This window comes from Oncorhynchus gorbuscha, linkage group LG02, assembly GCF_021184085.1.
Source record: "Oncorhynchus gorbuscha isolate QuinsamMale2020 ecotype Even-year linkage group LG02, OgorEven_v1.0, whole genome shotgun sequence".
Taxonomy (NCBI): Eukaryota; Metazoa; Chordata; class Actinopteri; order Salmoniformes; family Salmonidae; genus Oncorhynchus; species Oncorhynchus gorbuscha.
In genome coordinates, this window is record NC_060174.1 from 86,463,838 (window position 1) to 86,484,109 (window position 20,272).

Sequence of the window (20,272 nt, forward strand, 5' to 3'; positions counted from 1 at the left end):
ATAACAGCTTTCTCTCATTTGCCTGCTAACAAGGGCTGTTTTAATCTAAGCCATCACCAATTATCACCCGAATTGGCCACTCAAACACATAAGTTTGCATTGCTCCATGGCACCATGGCAAACTGGGCTGAATTCATGGGTTGGAACTAAAGTAAGTGACACAAGCTACAAAGTAAGGTGTCTTTTTTGTCTTCAACTTTGATTGTCTTTCATTCAGTCAGCCAATATTAAATTGTGCTTTAGCAGATAGCATACAGTCACTACTCTCTCACCAACTATAGCACAACTCCAATCCTGGAGTGTGTACATCTTTATTCCATCCCAGCTCTAAATTGAACGCTTAGTTAATTTGCTGAATCAGGTTTGTTGGTGCTGGAGTGGAACCAAAGCCTGCATACTCTGTGGCTCTTATCCGAACCAGACCATTAGCTTTTAGCCCGTTAGCCAAACGTACCGTAGACCAGGTTGAGGACAGTCAGACGTTGAAACTAGACTGCTTGACAACGGTCCTCACTGCGGCACAGGCGACACTCGTGCTGGGGTCTGGACCTAGCATACCCCCTGGCGAAGGGAGTTTTGAGCCTCGGCTCAGCAAACTGTCTGTGCCCTTCCTCTCTGTGTCTCCTTCTCCAATGTTTATCCCTTGATCTCACATCCAACTGTCCTGTCTAAAAGAATCAATGAAATATGAAAGAAGGTCGGGACTCCGAAATAATTTCAAAGAAAAAGTACAGCATTCAACCCAGGATGTTCTCATACGAGGTATCTACCTCTGAGCCATTTCAGGAGCTAGTTTGCGGTTTCGGACATAACATTTGATAGTGGGATCAGGATCAACTCCAGTCCATTTTAAGTTGTGAATTTGAATTCAATTCTTCAGCTGACGTTATGGGCATTTTCTCAATTTGTGATTGGAATGATATTTCATTTCCTGAATGGACGATCAACAGAGTCTGTTGCAGGTACTGAGGAGTAAATACATTCTCCAGACACTTGATTAGAAGAAATACTTAGTAATGCAACACTACACCCAGAAAACCCACCACCTCCGTTATACATTCATATTTAAATCTGAGACCTTTGTGTTTCAGTCTAAATCAGTCTACAACAATTGTTTAGACTGATCCTGTTTTAGTATAACTCATTTGATTTAGGTGAGGTAAGGTACTGTCCTTTGAAAACGACCAAATCTAACAAAAAAGAGCAACAAGTTATTTGATAGGATGATAGGATGAATCACAATAATAAATAATAATTACTTGCCAAAAATTAAATTTTTGTAATGCCAATCCTGGTTATAGGTAACAATCCTTTGTGTGAACTGCCAACATTATTATGCATATTATTTGTTAACTGTGGGAAAAAATTAAGATATGCTAGATTTTTTTTAAATAGACACTACAGTTCAAGAGTTTGGGGTCACTTAGAAATGTCCTTGTTTTTGAAAGAAAAGCAAAAAAAAAGTCCATTAAAATAACATCAAATTGATCGGAAATACAGTGTAGACATTGTTAATGTTGTAAACGACTGTTGTAGCTGGAAACGGCTGATTTTTCAAATGGATTATCTACATAGGTGTACAGAGGCCCATTATCAGCGACCATCACTCCTGTGTTCCAATGGCACGTTGTGTTAGCTAATCCAAGTTTATCATTTTAAAAGGCCTATTGATCATTAGAAAACCCTTTTGCAATTATGTTTGCATAGCTGAGAACTGTTGTTCTGATAAAAGAAGCAATAAAACTGGCCTTTAGGCTAGTTGAGTATCTGGAGCATCAGCATTTGTGGGTTCGATTACAGGCACAAAATGTCCAGAAACAAAGGCCACATCAGTCTATTCTTGTTTTGGGAAATGAAGGCTATTCCATGCGAGAAATTACCAAGAAACTCTAGATCTCATACAACGCTGTGTACTATTCCCTTAACAGAACAGCACAAAGTGGCTCTAACCAGAATAGAAAGAGTGGGAGGCCCCAGTGCACAACTGAGCAAGAGGACATGAGAGTGTCTAGTTTGAGAAACAGACAAATATCATGGATATAATGGAACTAGTGGATATATGGAGGCTTAAATATCCTGACCTAGTGAGACATAAACTCAGCAAAAAAAGAAACGTCCTCTCACTATCAACTGCGTTTATTTTCAGCAAACTTAACGTGTAAATATTTGTATGAACATAAGATTCAACAACTGAGACATAACTGAACAAGTTCCACAGACAGGTGACTAACAGAAATGGAATAATGTGTCCCTGAACGAAGGGGGGTCAAAATCAAAAGTAACAGTCAGTATCTGGTGTGTACGCTAACCATGGTCTCCAGGTGGCATTAAGTACTGCAGTGCATCTCCTCTTCATGGACTGCACCAGATTTGCCAATTCTTGCTGTGAGATGTTACCCCACTCTTCCACGATGGCACCTGCAAGTTCCCAGACATTTCTGGGGGGAATGGCCCTAGCCCTCTCCCTCTGATCCAACAGGTCCCAGACATGCTCGATGGGATTGACATCTGGGCTCTTCGCTGGCCATGGCAGAACACTGACATTCATGTCTTGCAGGAAATCACACACAGAACGAGCAGAATGTCTGGTGGCATTGTCATGCTGGAGGGTCATGTCAGGATGAGCCTGCAGGACGGGTACCACATGAGGGAGGAGGATGTCTTCCCTGTAATGCACAGCGTTGAGATTGCCTGCAATGACAACAAACTCAGTCCGATGATGCTGTGACACACCGCCCCAGATCATGACGGACCCTTCACCTCAATCCCGCTCCAGAGTACAGTCCTGGGTATAATGCTCATTCCTTTGACGAGAAACGCAATCCGACCATCACCCCTGATGAGACAAAACCGCGACTCGTCAGTATAAAGCACTTTTTTTATTTAAAAAATGTTATTTCAATTTTACACCCCTTTTCTCCTCAATTTCGTAGTATCCAATTATTAGTAGTTACTATCTTGTCTCATCACTACAACTCCCGTACGGGCTCGGGAGAGACGAAGGTCGAAAGTCATGCGTCCTCTGAAACACAACCCAACCAAGCCGCACTGCTTCTTAACACAGCTCACATCCAACCCGGAAGCCAGCCGCACCAATGTGTCGGAGGAAACACTGTGCACCTGGCGAACGTGGTTAGCGTGCACTGCGACCGGCCCGCCACAGGAGTCGCTGGTGCACGACGAGACAAGGATATCCCTACCGGCCAAATCCTCACTAACCCGGACGACGCTAGGCCAATTGTGCGTCACCCCACGGACCTCCCAGTCTAGGCTGGCTGCAAAAGAGCCTGGGCGCGAACTCAGAGTCTCTGGTGGCACAGCTAGTGCTGCAATGCAGTGCCCTAGAACACTGCGACACCTGGGAGGCCTGAAGAGCACCTTTTGCCAGTCCTGTCTGATCCAGCAATGGTGGGTTTGTGCCCTTAGGCGACGTTGTTGCCGGCGATGTCTGGTGAGGATTTGTCTTACAACAGGCTTGCAAGCCTTCAATCCAGCCTCTCTCAGCTTATTGCAGACAGTCTGAGCACTGATGGAGGGATTGTGCGTTCCTAGTGTAACTCGGGCAGTTGTTGTTGCCATCCTGTACCTGTACCGATCCTGTGCAAGTGTTGTGACACGCCGTCTGCCACTGAGAGGACGATCCGCTGTCCGTCCTCCCTGTAGCGCTGTCCTAGGCGTCTCACAGTATGGACATTGCAATTTATTGCCCTGGCCACATCTGCAGTCCTCATGCCTTCTTACAGCATGCCTAAGGCATGTTCATGCAGATGAGCAGGGACCCTGGGCATCTTTCTTTTGGTGTTTTTCAGAGTCCGTAGAAAGGCCTCTTTAGTGTCCTAAGTTTTCATAACTGTGACCTTAATTGTCTACCGTCTGTAAGCTGATAGTGTCTTAACGACCGTTCCACAGGTGCATGTTCATTAATTGTTTATGGTTCATTGAACAAGCATGGGAAACAGTGTTTAAACCCTTTATATTGGAGATCTGTGAAATTATTTTGATTTTTATTAATTATCTTTGAAAGGCAGGGTCCTGAAAAGGGGTGTTTCATTTTTTTGCTGAATTTATATGGTGGAGGCTCAATCAAACTAGTGGTCTTGACAACTTTCTTATGTCATTCTCGCTCGCACCAAAAGTTTAAAAAGTGTTGATAGGGGACAGATTTGTATTTATTTATTATTATTTAACCTTTATTTAACTAGGCAAGTCAGTTAAGAACACATTCTTATTCATAATGACAGCTTGCCATCAAATAATTGGCATATACATTACTCTTACAGAATTTCCACATGGGTGAGGATATTGGACATTTTATAAAAAATCATCGGATAACAACTTGTTTTTCACCAGGACAGAAGAATGTATAACTGACTTTATCCTTCATAACATTGATACAGCAGATCCCCTTACTGTATGGGACACTTTTTTAAGGCCATGCAATTCAATACTCATCTTTAAAACAAAAGCAATTTAACTCAAAGAATCCATATTAAAGGATATAGAGAGACTAACAATACAGATAGATATCAATAAAAACAGTACCTTAGAGGCACATAATATGTTAGAGGAAAAACAAAAGAAATGGAAGAACTTATTCAAGAAAGATTAAGCGTAATATATTATAAAAATAAAGCTAACAGGATGGGATATGGGGAAAAATACACCAATTTATTTTCAATCTTCAATATAAAACTGCTACCAAAAATAATTTACTGTAATTTGTTACAAATGATGGGGTCACCCATGATTCACCAAACAATATTTTGCAAGAGGATTACCGTGTAGTTTACCAATAAGATGGTCTGGTAGTGAAGTGGACATACCTGGTATTCATATCCCGAAAGAAAGAAATTACAACCAACTAATTGCAGCATTAACGCAAAAATGGAAGAGTCAAATGGAAGGGGGAGAAAGTAAGGAACTTAAGTCGCCCCTGTATTAAAGACCAAAATTGGCTAAAGGAAATTGTGATAAAAAAAAAGTTTACCAGTTTCATTTAAGGACCAAAAAACTGACAGCTGTGCCATATAGATATTTGGGAAGAGATTTTCGATGTACCGATTCCATGGCACATGTTTTATGAACTGATACAAAATATTGCTGGATTCAAAAGGTTCGAATTTTTCCATTTGAATTATTATACAACATTTTTGCAACCAATAGAATGTTATATATATGGGGGATAGAACCATCCCAGCTCTGCATATTTTGCTGCGAAGAGACAGAATCATTAAATAATTTGTTTTGGTTACTGTCCATATGTAGCTTATTTCTGGTCGCAGGTTCAGGAATGGCTGACAACATTTACCTGGAGCTAACTCTGCAAATTGCACTGCTGGGCGATTTAAAAAGTCATAGTCAATCAATTAATAATATAATAATACTCTTAGCAAAAAGGTCTATCTTTAATTTGCAATATGTAGAATGTATGAGAATAGAAAGGTTCAGAACTTTTGTGAAACATCACGGCACAGTTGAAAAATATATGGCAAATAGAAATCAAAACTGGATGGTGTTCAGAGATATAGAGGAGGGGTTGAGTGAAGCTAACTATTGTAAACTATACTGTTTATGTCAAATGTATATAGGGAAAGGGAAAGGGAAAGGGGGATACCTAGTCGGTTGTACAACTGAATGCCTTCAACTGAAATGTGTCTTCCGCATTTAACCCAACCCCTCTGAATCAGAGAGGTGCAGGGGGCTGCCTTAATCGACATCCACGTCCTAAGAGTTGTTGTCCAATAGTTTACCTCAATTAGGGTGGTAGGGTTAGGGGAAAAGAATAAAAGGAAAATATCTTAAATATACGGTACCAGTCAAAAGTTTGGACACACCTACTCATTCAAGGGTTTTTCTTTATTTTTACTATTTTCTGCATTGTAGAATAATAGTGAAGACATCAAAACTATGAAATAACACATATAGTACTGAGCAGCAGGTTTCCGAATACTTTATTTTGTATTCATGTACATGGTAGCTGTGGAGAGACAGCCAGGTGCTAGAGACACATAGTACATACACTTAAGTGTGCACTCTCTCACACACACACACTAACACACACCGCTAACCAAAAGGAGAAACGGTGAGTGTGGAGGAGAGGAGGGGGGAAGAGGGATGCTGATAGCCTGTGTTCTGCTGCTGTGCCCTCTACCTCCCCACCTCTCTCTTTCTCTCTAAGTCTGTATCTCCCTCTTGTTCTCTCTCACCATCTCTCTCTTTCTCCTCCTTCAGACTGTCTGCAGGGTTTCAACCAGTTTTTGTTTATCTGGCTGGTAGTGGAGGAGATGAGCCCACTCTATCGCTCCTATCTCTCCTTCCCTGCCTCTCTCCCTCTCTCTTTCCCTCTCTCCCTCTCTCCTGCCTCTCTCCCTCTCTCCCTCCCTACCTCTCTCTCCCTCCCTGCTTCTCTCCCTCTCTCCTCCCTGAAAGAGATTTCCAAATGAGCGAGCATAATGGCAGGCCCTCTAGTTATAGCACCACTGCCTCTGATGCATTAATCTCTGGGCTGCCACCCCCTCCCCTCCCACACACACACACACACACACACACACACACACACACACACACACACACACACACACACACACACACACACACACACACACACACACACACACACACACACACACACACACACACACACACACACACACACACACACACACACACACACACACACAAAGTAGTACAGATAGACACTCACACCATGCTGGTGCACATACACAAATCCCTTCACAGAGAGTCACAGTAAATGCACACATAATCATGCATTAATCACATGCATGATCATCAACATTAATCACATGCATGCAAGCAGCTATACACGCACACACACACTTAATGACACTAAAAGCACACACACACACATCGTCCCATCACGCCACTGATTTGGACGCTTTTCTGCTCTCCTTCTCTCCATCCATCCATCCATCCATCCACGGACAGCTCCCACGTGACCTCCATTTTACTGGTCATTAGCACCACACAAGCCTCCCCCTCCTTCTTTACTTCTCTTCTCCCTCTATTGAAAGGCACTGCAAATGTCTCCCCACTGTCCCCTCTCAGAGTGGAGAGGGGGATGATGATGAGGGAGGAAGGGAATAATAGCACAGAAATGCTTTTGAAGGATTTTCTCTGTTTTTTTCTCCTCCAAAGTGTTGATGCAGAGGTCAGTTTATAAACACTGTCTCCTAATCTGCATAAAAACGCCATGCTATTGTTGCTAATTAGCCACTACAAAAGCTTCTTCAAACCTTTCTTTGGGACGAGTAATCACAATTTAAGCTTTAGGCTCTTTTTGTATTGGAATATGCTTTATGAATATCGGTGGCATTGGTTCACTATTAACATAAAAAGTAGTACAGAATTGTTCAGAAGTGGTTTTTTTGCATGTTTTTTACAGTTATTTTTATTCATATACCTCTGGAGGCATTAAAAAAAAACACTTAGTGAAATTACAAGGGGAAGCATAGAACAAGTCAAAGACGATGTGGGATCATTCCAAGTCATTCCCTTTGAATGAGGTAGCTATCTCAAATACTAAAACATCCTCAGTATTTAAGAAACCATGAACGTTTCTGAGGAAAATTAAACCACTTGACGTCGTTCAATGATTCAACATCATCCCTATCAAACCTTTGATCTTATTACTGTGCGATAAAATATCTCTAAAACGTCCTTTTTACTCCCTTTAATAAGATTTGATTAATCTTAAAAGCAGGCCATTTCTAAAAGGCTTAAATCAGGCTTAATGTATTTTATATTCTTGAGCAGCAGGGTACTTTTAGCCTGGTCCCAGATCTGTGTGTGCTGTAGAATCAACTATGGTTTGGCATGACAATGGCCGTAGAAGTTGGCATGACAGCCCAAACACATTGGTACATGGGTAGGGTTATTTGTATTAAGGCAGTGTACTGTATGGGAATTTGATGTTTTTTTACAATACAGTGTCTAGTTGGTTAGGGGTTTTGGCAGGGCTGCATCACTGTGCATTTCGGGTTGAGAACTCAAGATAAAAGAAGTGCCTCTTGTTTTTTGAGAGAACACCAGGGAAACTCACACACACACTGAATTAGAGGTCGGCCGATTAATCGGAATGGCCGATTAATTAGGGCCAATTTCAAGTTTTCATAACAGTCGGAAATCGGTATTTTTGGGCGCCGATTATTTTTTTAAATATTTTTTTTACACCTTTATTTAATCTTTATTTAATTAGACAAGTCAGTTAAGAACACATTCTTATTTTCAATGACGGCCTAGGAACAGTGGGTTAACTGCCTTTTTCAGGGGCAGAGAACGACAGATTTTCACCTTGTCAGCTCGGGGGAACCAATCTTGCAACCTTAACTAGTCCAACGCAATAACGACCTGCTTCTCTCTCGTTGCACTCCACAAGGAGTTACGCGAATGCAGTAAGCCAAGGTAAGTTGCTAGCTAGCACTAAACTTATCTTATAAAAAACAATCAATCATAATCACTAGTAAACTACACATGGTTGATGATATTACTAGATATTATCTAGCGTGTCCTGCGTTGCATATAATCTGACTGAGCATACAAGCATACAAATATCTAAGTATCTGACTGAGCGGTGGTAGGCAGAAGCAGGCGCGTAAACGTTCATTCAAAATTTCGTGCGTTTTGCCAGCAGCTTTTCGTTGTGCGTCAAGCATTGCGCTGTTTATGACTTCAAGCCTATCAACTCCCGAGATGAGGCTCGTGTAACCGAAGTGAAATGGCTAGCGAGTTAGCGTGCGCTAATTGTCGTTGTGTTGCTGGTTCGAGCCCAGGGAGGAGCGAGGAGAGGGACGGAAGCTATACTGTTACACTGGCAATACTAAAGTGCCTATAAGAACATTCAATAGTCAAAGGTTAATGAAATACAAATGGTATAGAGGGAAATAGTCCTATAATTCCTATAATAACTACAACCTAAAAATATTGAAGAACCACCAGCTTTCATATGTTCTCATGTTCTGAGCAAGGAACTGAAACGTTAGCTTTCTTACATGGCACATATTTTACATGGAACATATTGCACTTTTACTTTCTTCTCCAACACTTTGTTTTTGCATTATTTAAACCAAATTGAACATGTTTCAGTATTTACTTGAGGCTAAATTGATGTTATTGATGTATTATATTAAGTTGAAATAAGTGTTCATTCAGTATTGTTGTAATTGTCATTATTACAAATAAATGGGTAAAAAATATCTGCCGATTAATCGGCATCGGCTTTTATGGTCCTCCAATAATCGGTATCGGTATCGGCGTTGAAAAATCATAATCGGTCGATATCTACACTGAATGCTAGCGGATGAGAGTCATATCATCTGGGGTGCTTAGATGCACCCTGTCAAACACTTCTCAGTGAGATATGACTATTTGTCCTCCAAATTCACCATGTCAAAATACAGCATTGTTTGTTTGTTGTAAATTGTCTCCTTAGCTGTAATGTGATACATAAGATAAGCGTAAGCAGAAGCTACAGACCTAGTTAATTGCTGGGACAATAGACCCTTCAAAACTAATCTAACATAACTGGATAGGTGTAACGAATACAGTGGCAACCTTGCTTTCACCCAATTAGATCAGAGATCATCTCAAGGTAGAACATGCCTTGTGCATATCAACAGAGTCGAGTGCTCTACAAACATTCCAATAACAGTCTAGCTACATTACCTAGTTATTGCCGGTTAGCTTTAGCAGGATACAGCTCACCAAGGGGTGTGGCACAGTAAGAGCCTATCACTGCCCACTGCCTGTTTAATAGCCTGCTGTGTGCTGGCTAGCTCAAGAGCCCCTTCCGTATGCAAACCCACTGGTCAATGGTTAATGCTAATTTGACACTGGTGCTATTTTCACTGACTGAACGTGCTGAGCGTGTACTGGGGGTCTACCGGGCCCTGGCTGCCGGACCCTCTACGCTCCCCTCTAAATAGAGGACAGGGCCAGTGAGGGCCCGGTGACCTTTCCAACCCAGCGGTGCGCTGCAGCCTTCAGCCAGCTGTCTATGACATGCTGCGCAGGTGGTCTTCTCCCAACTGCTGGTGCTCTCTCTCTCTGTCAGAGTGAACGGCGAAATATACCACACACACTGGCGCATACACACACGGGTCTCTCTCTTTCTCACACACACACACACACACACACACACACACACACACACACACACACACACACACACACACACACACACACACACACACACACACACACACACACACACACACACACACACACACACACACACACACACACACACACACACACACCTACTCAAATGTGTGCTCCACACTCAAACAAGTGCAGTAGAGCTTACACACACAGGGTAGGCTAGTACAGATCATCCTCATCTGACAAGTTTAATCTAGGCCAGAATGATCAATGCTCTGTGCGAGCGCTTTTGAATTCCACTAATTAAATACAAAGATAATATAACAGATCTGTTTGAACAAGTTATGCAAATGCTACAAATAGTCTTTGGCTACATGACAGCATTCACAGAAAGCAAATGCACATCGAAGTGGGCCTACAGCAAAGCTAAAGTATGTTGCACATGCAAATGTTGCACATTTGCTTAGAAATAATGTATTTTATTGTTCAATCAATTAATTGAAGCATAGATACAATAGCCATCCTCCAATTACTATACACATGTCCCTATTCCCATTATGGATCTATTAGACCAGGGTTTCCCCCCTCCTAAATGCACGTGTTGTTTTTTTGACCGAGCACTACAAAACTGATTCAAATGACTAACTCATCATCAAGCTTTGATTATTTGAATCAGCTGTGTAGGTGCTAGGGTCGAAAACCAAAATGCTCACTCAGTGGCGGACCCCAGGACCGAGTTTGGGAAACCCTGTATTAGACCATATCTATCTTGTTGTTTTACTTTCTGGTCAGCTGCATGCAGTGTTGAGCTTTCCCCAAATCACTCTTGATGAGTACTGCTGTATTGCTAGGTTTTTTCTAAAGGTTCATCCAATATGCACACACATCTCTCCCATTGAATTTGACACGGTGGCTCCCCCTTGTGGCTCAGACACGTGCACATCTATACATGTACAATGCATTTGGAAAGTATTCAGACCCCTTGAATATTTCCACATTTTGTTACGTTACAACCTTATTCTAAAATAAGTAAAATAAAATCCCTCAGCAATCTACACACAATACCCTAATAATGACCAAGTGAAAACAGGTTGAGAAATGTTTGCTAATTTATAAAAACTAAAAACAAATACCTTATTTACATAAGTATTCAGACCTTTTTCTATGAGACTCAAAATTGAGCTCAGGTGCATCCTGTTTCCATTGATCATCCTTGATGTTTCTTGATTGGAGTCCACCTGTGGTAAATTCAATTGATTGGACATGATTTGGAAAGGCACACACCTGTCTATCTATATAAGGTCCCACAGTTGAGAGTGCATGTCAGCGCAAAAACCAAGCCATGAGGTCGAAGGAATTGTCCCTAGAGCTCTGAGACAGGTTTGTGTCAAGCCACAGATCTGGGGAAGGGTACCAAGAAATGTCTGCAGCATTGAAGGTCCCCAAGAAAACAGTGGCCTCCATCAGTACACCCGCACATTGACTCGGTACTGGTACTTTGTTATTGTTATTTTATTGTTGCTCTTTTATTTTTTACTTTAGTTTATTTAGTAAATATTTTTCTTAACTGCATTGTTGGTTAAGGCCTTTGTAAGTAAGCATTTCACGTTAAGGTCTACACCTGTTGTATTCGGAGCATGTGACAAATAAGATTTGATTTGATCATTTTTAAATTGAAGGAGTTTGGAACCACCAAGACTGTTCCTAGAGCTGGCTGCCTGGCCAAACTGAGCAATCGGGGGAGAAGGGTAGGTCACCAAGAACCTGATGGCCACTCTAACAGCTCTAGAGTTCCTCTGTGGAGATGGGAGAACCTTCCAGAAGGACAACCATCTCTGCAGCACTCCACCAATCAGGCCTTTATGGTAGTGTTGCGGAAGACGGAAGCCACTCCTCAGTAAAAGGCACATGACAGACCGCTTGGTGTTTGCCAAAAGGCACCTAAAGTCTCTCAGACCATGAGAAACATGATTCTCATTTGGAGGAAACCTGGCACCATCCATACGGTGAAGTATGGTGCTGGCAGCATCCTACTGTGGGGATGTTTTTCAACATATTTTTGGTAAATACCAAGTCCATATTACGTCATGAACAGCTGAAATAAGCAAAGAGAAATGACAATCCACCAGTACTTTAAGACATGAAAGTCAGTCAATCTGGAAAATTTCAAGATCTTTGAAAGTTTCCTGAAGTGCAGTCGCAAAAACCATCAAGCTCTATGATGAGACCCAGCAGAGCATAAGTTCATTATTTATTTTTTATTACACCTTTATTTAACCAGGTAGGCAAGTTGAGAACAAGTTCTTATTTACAATTGCGACCTGGCCAAGATAAAGCAAAGCAGTTCGACACAACACAGAGTTACACATGGAGTAAAACAAACATACAGTCAATAATACAGTATAAACAAGTCTATATACGATGTGAGCAAATGAGGTGAGATAAGGGAGGTAAAGGCAAAAAAAAGGCCATGGTGGCAAAGTAAATACAATATAGCAAGTAAAACACTGGAATGGTAGATTTGCAGTGGAAGAATGTGCAAAGTAGAAATAAAAATAATAGGGTGCAAAGGAGCAAAATAAATAAATACAGTAGGGAAAGAGGTAGTTGTTTGTGCTAAATTATAGGTGGGCTATGTACATGTGCAGTAATCTGTGAGCTGCTCTGACAGTTGGTGCTTAAAGCTAGTGAGGGAGATAAGTGTTTCCAGTTTCAGAGATTTTAGTAGTTTGTTCCAGTCATTGGCAGCAGAGAACTGGAAGGAGAGGTTTTGGGGGTGACCAGAGAGATATACCTGCTGGAGCAGTGGGTTTGGCGACAAGTATGAAGCGAGGGCCAGCCAACGAGAGCATACAGGTCGCAATGGTGGGTAGTATATGGGGCTTTGGTGACAAAACGGATTGCACTGTGATAGACTGCTTCCAATTTGAGTAGGGTATTGGAGGCTATTTTGTAAATGACATCGCCGAAGTCGAGGATTTGTAGTATGGTCAGTTTTACAAGTGTATGTTTGGCAGCATGAGTGAAGGATGCCAATTCTAGATTTAACTTTGGATCGGAGATGTTTGATGTGGGTCTGGAAGGAGAGTTTACAGTCTAACCAGACACCATGGTATTTGTAGTCGTCCACGTATTCTAAGTCAGAGCCGTCCAGAGTAGTGATGTTGGACAGGCTGGCAGGTGCAGGCAGCGATCGGTTGAAGACCATGCATTTAGTTTTACTTGTATTTAAGAGCAGTTGGAGGCCACGGAAGGAGAGTTGTATGGCATTGAAGCTTGCCTGAAGGGTTGTTAACACAGTGTCCAAAGAAGGGCCAGAAGTATACAGAATGGTGTCGTCTGCGTAGAGGTGGATCAGAGACTCAACAGCAGCAAGAGCGACATCATTGATGTTTCCAGAGAAGAGATTCTGTCCAAGAATTGAACCCTGTGGCACCCCCATAGAGACTGCCAGAGGTCCGGACAGCAGACCCTCCGATTTGACACACTGAGCTCTAATTAGAGAAGTAGTTGGTGAACCAGATGAGGCAATCATTTGAGAAACCAAGGCTGTCGAGTCTGCCGATGAGGATGTGGTGATTGACAGAGTCGAAAGCCTTGGCCAGATCAATGAATACGGCTGCACAGTAATGTTTCTTATCGATGGCGGTTAAGATATCGTTTAGGACCTTGAGCATGGTTGAGGTGCACCCATGACCAGCTCTGAAACCAGGTTGCATAGCAGAGAGGGTATGGTGAGATTCAAAATGGTCGGTAATCTGTTTGTTGACTTGGCTTTTAAAGACCTTAGAAAGGCAGGGTAGGATAGATATAGGTCTGTAGCAGTTTGGGTCAAGAGTGTCCCCCCCTTTGAAGAGGGGGATGACCGCAGCTGCTTTCCAATCTTTGGGAATCTCAGACGACACGAAAGAGAGGTTGAACAGGCTAGTAATAGACAATTTCGGCAGATCATTTTTAGAAAGAAAGGGTCCAGATTGTCTAGCCTGGCTGATTTGTAGAGGTCCATATTTTGCAGCTCTTTCAGAACTTCAGCTGACTGGATTTGGGAGAAATGGGGAAGGCTTGGGCGAGTTGCTGTGGGGGGTGCAGTGCTGTTGACCGGGGTAGGAGTAGCCAGGTGGAAAGCATGGCCAGCTGTAGAAAAATGCTTAATTGAAATTCTCAATTATAGTGTTTCCTATATTCAGTGCAGTGGGCAGCTGAGAGGAGGTGTTCTTATTCTCCATGGACTTTACAGTGTCCCAGAACTTTTTTGAGTTAGTGTTGCAGGAAGCGAATTTCTGCTTGAAAAGGCTAGCCTTGGCTTTTTTGTATAATGGTTTCTAGCTTCCCTGAACAGCTGCATATCACGGGGGCTGTTCGATGCTAATGCAGAACGACATATGATGTTTTTGTGTTGGTCAAGGGCAGTCAGGTCTGGGGAGAACCAAGGGCTATATCTGTTCCTGGTTCTAAATTTCTTGAATGGGGCATGCTTATTTAAGATGGTTAGGAAGGCATTTAAAAAAAAACCTGGCATCCTCTACTGACGGGATGAGATCAGTATCCTTCCAGGATACCCCGGCCAGGTCGATTAGAAAGGCCTGCTCGCTGAAGTGTTTCAGGGATCGTTTGACAGTGATGAGTGGAGGTCGTTTGACCGCTGACCCATTACGGATGCAGACAATGAGGCAGTGATCGCTGAGATCTTGGTTGAAGACAGCAGAGGTGTATTTAGAGGGCAAGTTGGTTAGGATGATATCTATGAGGGTGCCCTTGTTTAAGGCTTTGGGAGGTACCTGGTAGGTTCATTGATCATTTGTGTGAGACTGAGGGCATCAAGCTTAGATTGTAGGATGGCTGGGTGTTAAGCCTGTTCCAGTTTAGGTCGCCTAGCAGCATGAGCTCTGAAGATAGATGGGGGGCAATCAGTTCACATATGGTGTCCAGAGCACAGCTGGGGGCAGAGGGTGGTCTATAGCAGGCGGCAACGGTGAGAGACTTGTTTTTAGAGAGGTGGATTTTTAAAAGTAGAAGTTCAAATTGTTTGGGTGCAGACCTGGATAGTAGGACAGAACTCTGCAGGCTATCTTTGCAGTAGATTGCAACACCGCCCCCTTTGGCAGTTCTATCTTGTCTGAAAATGTTGTAGTTTGGGATGAAAATTTCAGAATTTTTGGTGGTCTTCCTAAGCCAGGATTCGAAAAAATAGCTTCAAGGTATAATGTACAGACAAAGGTATGGTAGGATGTGAATACAGTGGAGGTAAACCTAGGTATTGAGTGATGATGAGAGAGATATTGTCTCTAGAAACATAATTGAAACCAGGAGATGTCATTGCATGTGTGGGTGGTGGAACTAATAGGTTGGATAAGGTATAGTGAGCAACACTAGAGGCTCTGCAGTGAAATAAGCCAATAAACACTAAGCCAATAAACAATAAGCCAATAACCAGAACAGCAATGGACAAGGCATATTGACATTAAGGAGAGGCATGCTTAGTCAAGTGATCCAAAGGATCCAGTGAGTAGTGAGGTTGGTTGGGGTCACGGCGATTCAGACAGCTAGCCGGGCCATCGGTAGCAAGCTAGCATAGGATGGAGGTCTGTTTTTAGCCACCTCTTGCATTTCCGTCGGTAGGATTAGTGGGGTTCCATGTGGTAGAGGGGATCAATCCAATTTGCACAAAAAAACAATAGATATAGTTATAGAGGCCCAAGGGAAAAAATAAATAAAATAGTCCGATAGGTCTATTCAGAGAGCAGCCGATAAGACAGCTAACGATTAGCGGACCGCAGGGCTTTCAGGTAACGTCGCGACGGAGGAGCCAGCCGGATAACTCCCTCGGGTAGATAACGTCGGTCGTCCAGTTGTGAAGGCCCGGTGGGGCTCCGCGTTGGCAGTAAAACAGGTCCGGATAGGTGATTGTAGCCCAGGAGTGACTGATGGAACTCTTCAGCTGGCTAGCTCCGGAATAATTGATGTTTGCTCCGGAATCTAAGTAAGCCGATAGTCACACGGATAGCAGCTAGCTAGCTGCGAGATCCAGGTATAAATGTCCAGAGTTAGTGGTTGAAATCCGGAAAAAAATAGGTCCGGTATGTTCCGGTTCGAGCCGCACCGCGCCGTACAAAACTGCCGATAGATTTTCGAGCTAAAGGATAGCTGATGACCACAAACCGTGGTTAGCTGAATACTAACGATTTGCCAGTAAAGAAGCTAACTAGCTTCTGATTAGCTTCTGGTTAGCTTCAGGCTAGCTTCTGGATTAGCTTCTGGCTAACTTCTGGTTAGCTTCTATGGAGGATTACAGATTTGAGGTAAATAATACTTTATTTTTTAAATATAAATTGGTGAGGTGGGTTGTAAGGACAGTGTTTTGAAGATGAGTTTATGGAAAATAAAAAATATATATAAAAAGGTATGCAAAGAAAGTTGTAAATATATATATTTGTTGGAAAAGCATTCCTCATGAAGCTTGTTGAGAGAATGCCAAGAGTATGCAAGCTGTCATCAAGGCAAAGGGTGGCAACTTTGAAGAATCTAAAATATGTTTAAAAAAAGTAGGTGACTACATTATTCCATGTGTGTTATTTCATAGTTTTGATATCTTCACTATTATTCTACAATGTAGAAAATAGTAAAAGTAAAGAAAAACCCTCGAATGAGTAGGTGTGTCCAAACCTTTGACTGGTACTGTATGTTGAGCTGTAGCACGGTCCCAGCTGTAGACAAGGCTATGGGATTTATCCAACTCTCTCTACTAGATTGGTTCGTTGTTGTGCCAAACATGTGTGTTAGTAGATGCACACAAGGATAGTTAGAGGAGTTGCCAAGGCACGTGCAGATTGAGACTATTTGATATTTTGAGAATGATTGATCAAAAAATCTGGCCACTTAAGGCATGTGACATGGTTTTCTGAGTTGTAGTTTTTGAATGCAGTTTCTGACATGAGATATTTAGTTTTATCATAACTATTTGTGTTGCAGTGTCATCTCTTTTTGTTTGGTAACCACCTGCTGATATTCTCATTTGATTTACTTATTTCATTTGATCTAATTACATTTCCTAAATAAGGAACCATAATAAGAGCCATTGGTACTATGATTTTATCAACATTATACCAGATTATGCTAATGTAGCTGTTGGTAGTGACTCGATAAGATTGACATTTTCCGGATGACATCTTTGCACGTTTGATGTTGTCGTTAATGAGCGCGTTCCCTCGTAAGTATTCCCCCCTTACAATTTGTGTTTTAGTGTTTGTTTACCAGTGGAAGAACAATTAACCAAATGAACACTACGCAGGTTTTAAACTCCTAGCCCAACATAGAAGAGACTACATTTAGCCGCATCACCATGGCGATACCCACTGTACTAGTTTTGCATATTAGCATATCGTATAAGCCTATTAGCATATCATATGCGCCTAACATGTTAGCATTTATGAGCCTAGAATATTAGCATATAATTCGAGCCAAGTATATTAGCATATTGGCCAAGTATTTTAGCATAGCATATTAGCATATATCCAATAACGGCCCTCATTATTGAAAAGTAGGCTGAATTCACTTCTTACAATTGGGGAGTGTGGCTTGTTCTCATATGGTTCATTTGTTTTTAGGGCTGTTTGGGGTATCGAGGTATTGTTAGGAAGGCTTATTTTAAATTCTGTTTGTTAAGCTGTCTGTCCTTATCTGTCGACATTTGAGGAGGCTATTGCGTTCTTCCCCATCCTCTTTAAATGACAGGGATGTTTAGAGGTGCATGTCAACTGAGGCATGGACATTTGCAGGTTGCCCCACCGCGCATGTCACAGTCCAATCATGCTCCTCCTATTAACTATTCGGCTATGGAACAATACATATACAGTTGAAGTCGGAAGTTTACATATACCTTAGCCAAATACATTTAAACTGTTTTTCACAATTCCTGACATTTAATCCTAGTCAAAAGTCCCTGTCTTAGGTCGGTTAGGATCACCACTTCATTTTAAGAATGTGAAATGTCAGAATAATAGTAGAGATGATTCTTTATTTAAGCTTTTATTTCTTTGGTTGGGTTCTTCAGCTTGCAAGCGTTCCCCTTTTTTCCCCCAAACATAACAATGGTCATTATGGCCAAAGAGTTCTATTTTTGTTTCATCAGACCAGAGAACATTTCTCCAAAATGTACGATCTTTGTCCCCATGTGCGGTTGCAAACCGTAGTCTGGCTTTTTTTATGTCAGTTTTGGAGCAGTGGCTTCTTCCTTGCTGAGCGGTTTTTCAAGTTATGTCGATATAGGACACATTTTACTGTAGATATAGATGCTTTTCTACCCGTTTCCTCCAGTATCTTCACACGGTCCTTTGCTGTTGTTCTGGGATTGATTTGCACTTTTCGCACCAAAGTACGTTAATCTGTAGGAGACAGAACGCATCTCCTTCCTGAGCGGTATGATGGCTGCTTGGTCCTATGGTGTTTATACCTGCGTACTGTTGTTTGTACAGATGAACAGGGTATCTTCAGGCGTTTGGAAATTGCTCCCAAGGATGAATTCTTTTGATTTTCCCATGATGTCAAGCAAGAGGCACTGAGTTTGAAGGTAGGCCTTGGGATACATCCACAGGTACACCTCCAATTGACTCAAATTATGTCAATTAGCCTATCAGAAGCTTTTAAAGCCATGACATCATTTTCTGGAATTTTCCAAGCTGTTTAAAGACACAGTCAACATAGTGTATATAAACTTCTGACCCACTGGAATTGTGATACAGTGAATCATAAGTGAAATAATCTGTCTGTAAACAATTGTTGGAAAAGTAACTTGTGTCATGCACAAAGAAGGTGTCCTAACCGACTTGCCAAAATTAGTTTGTCAACAAGAAATTTGTGGAGTGGTTGAAAAATGAGTTTTAATGACTCCAACCTAAGTGTACGCAAACTTCAACTGTATAATATTTTTTTTATTTAAGATACGCATCAAGGAGGCAAGAAATTAATCTTGGAGAAAATCAAAAATCTCTCTCCTGACTTTAATGAAGTAGCTAAAATCCATGTATGAAGTCTTCCATTGCCCTGTGATAGGGTCTGCCGTCACCCACAAGGTCAGGCATCAGGAGCTACCTTTACCAGCTCGCTCATAAAGCACACATTCACACACACACACACACACACACACACACACACACACACACACACACACACACACACACACACACACACACACACACACACACACACACACACACACACACACACACACACACACACACACACAGTCCTGTACAGCTAACCTTGTGGGGACACACAATTCAGTCAGATTCGAAATCCTATTTTCCCTAACCCTTAAAACTAACCTGTACTCTTACCCTAACCTTAACCATAAAACCTAACCTTGGTTCCTAACCTTAACCCTAAAACTAACCCTAGCTCCTAACCCTAAACTTAATTCTAACACTAATTCTAACCGTAACCCTAAACCCTCTACAAATAGCATTTGACCTTGTGGGTCCCAACACAATTTCCCCAGTTGGTAAAAAAAAAAAAATATCCCCACTCTTCCTTGCGGTTGTTATGGACTGAATGGCTTATTTTGAATTATAACTTGGGATACATATCATGTTGGCATTGATCTCTTACAAGTATTGGCAAATGGTAGTATGGTAGTAATGGTAGTAGTACCACCGGAATTCATTCCATACTTGGGATCACATGTTTGCAAACCAAATTGTGCTCGCTCAGATATCATATTTTCACCATTTACTATGGTGGATGTGTAACCAGGCTGAGTACAGCTTGGCTTGGCTCGGTTCAGCTCAGTGGTGTGAAAAACTATACTGCACACAGCCTGGCAGTTGTAATGACTACTGTGTGTCTGTCTGTGCCTTCCAGTCCAGAGTCAGAACCTGGTGACAGACAATGTGGAGGTGATGGAGGGTGACGTGGCCGTCATCAGCTGCAGGGTGAAGAACAACGACGATTCTGTCATCCAGCTCCTCAACCCCAACAGACAGACCATCTACTTCAGAGACGTCCGACGTGAGTACCACACACACACACACACACACACACACACACACACACACACACACACACACACACACACACACACACACACACACACACACACACACACACACACACACACACACACACACACACACACACACACACACACACACACACACAGAGA

At 42.1% G+C, this 20,272-nt stretch overlaps 1 protein-coding gene across 2 annotated transcripts in view; it reads left to right on the forward strand.

Moving 5' to 3' along the window:
- Positions 1-20,272, forward strand: part of LOC124012081 (cell adhesion molecule 1-like) — a 508,450-nt gene that overhangs the window by 359,916 nt on the left and 128,262 nt on the right. For both annotated transcript variants that reach the window (XM_046325471.1, XM_046325480.1), the window contains exon 3: positions 19,972-20,118. In XM_046325471.1, coding sequence (XP_046181427.1) covers positions 19,972-20,118 — 147 coding nt within the window. The remainder of the gene's footprint in view (positions 1-19,971; positions 20,119-20,272) is intronic.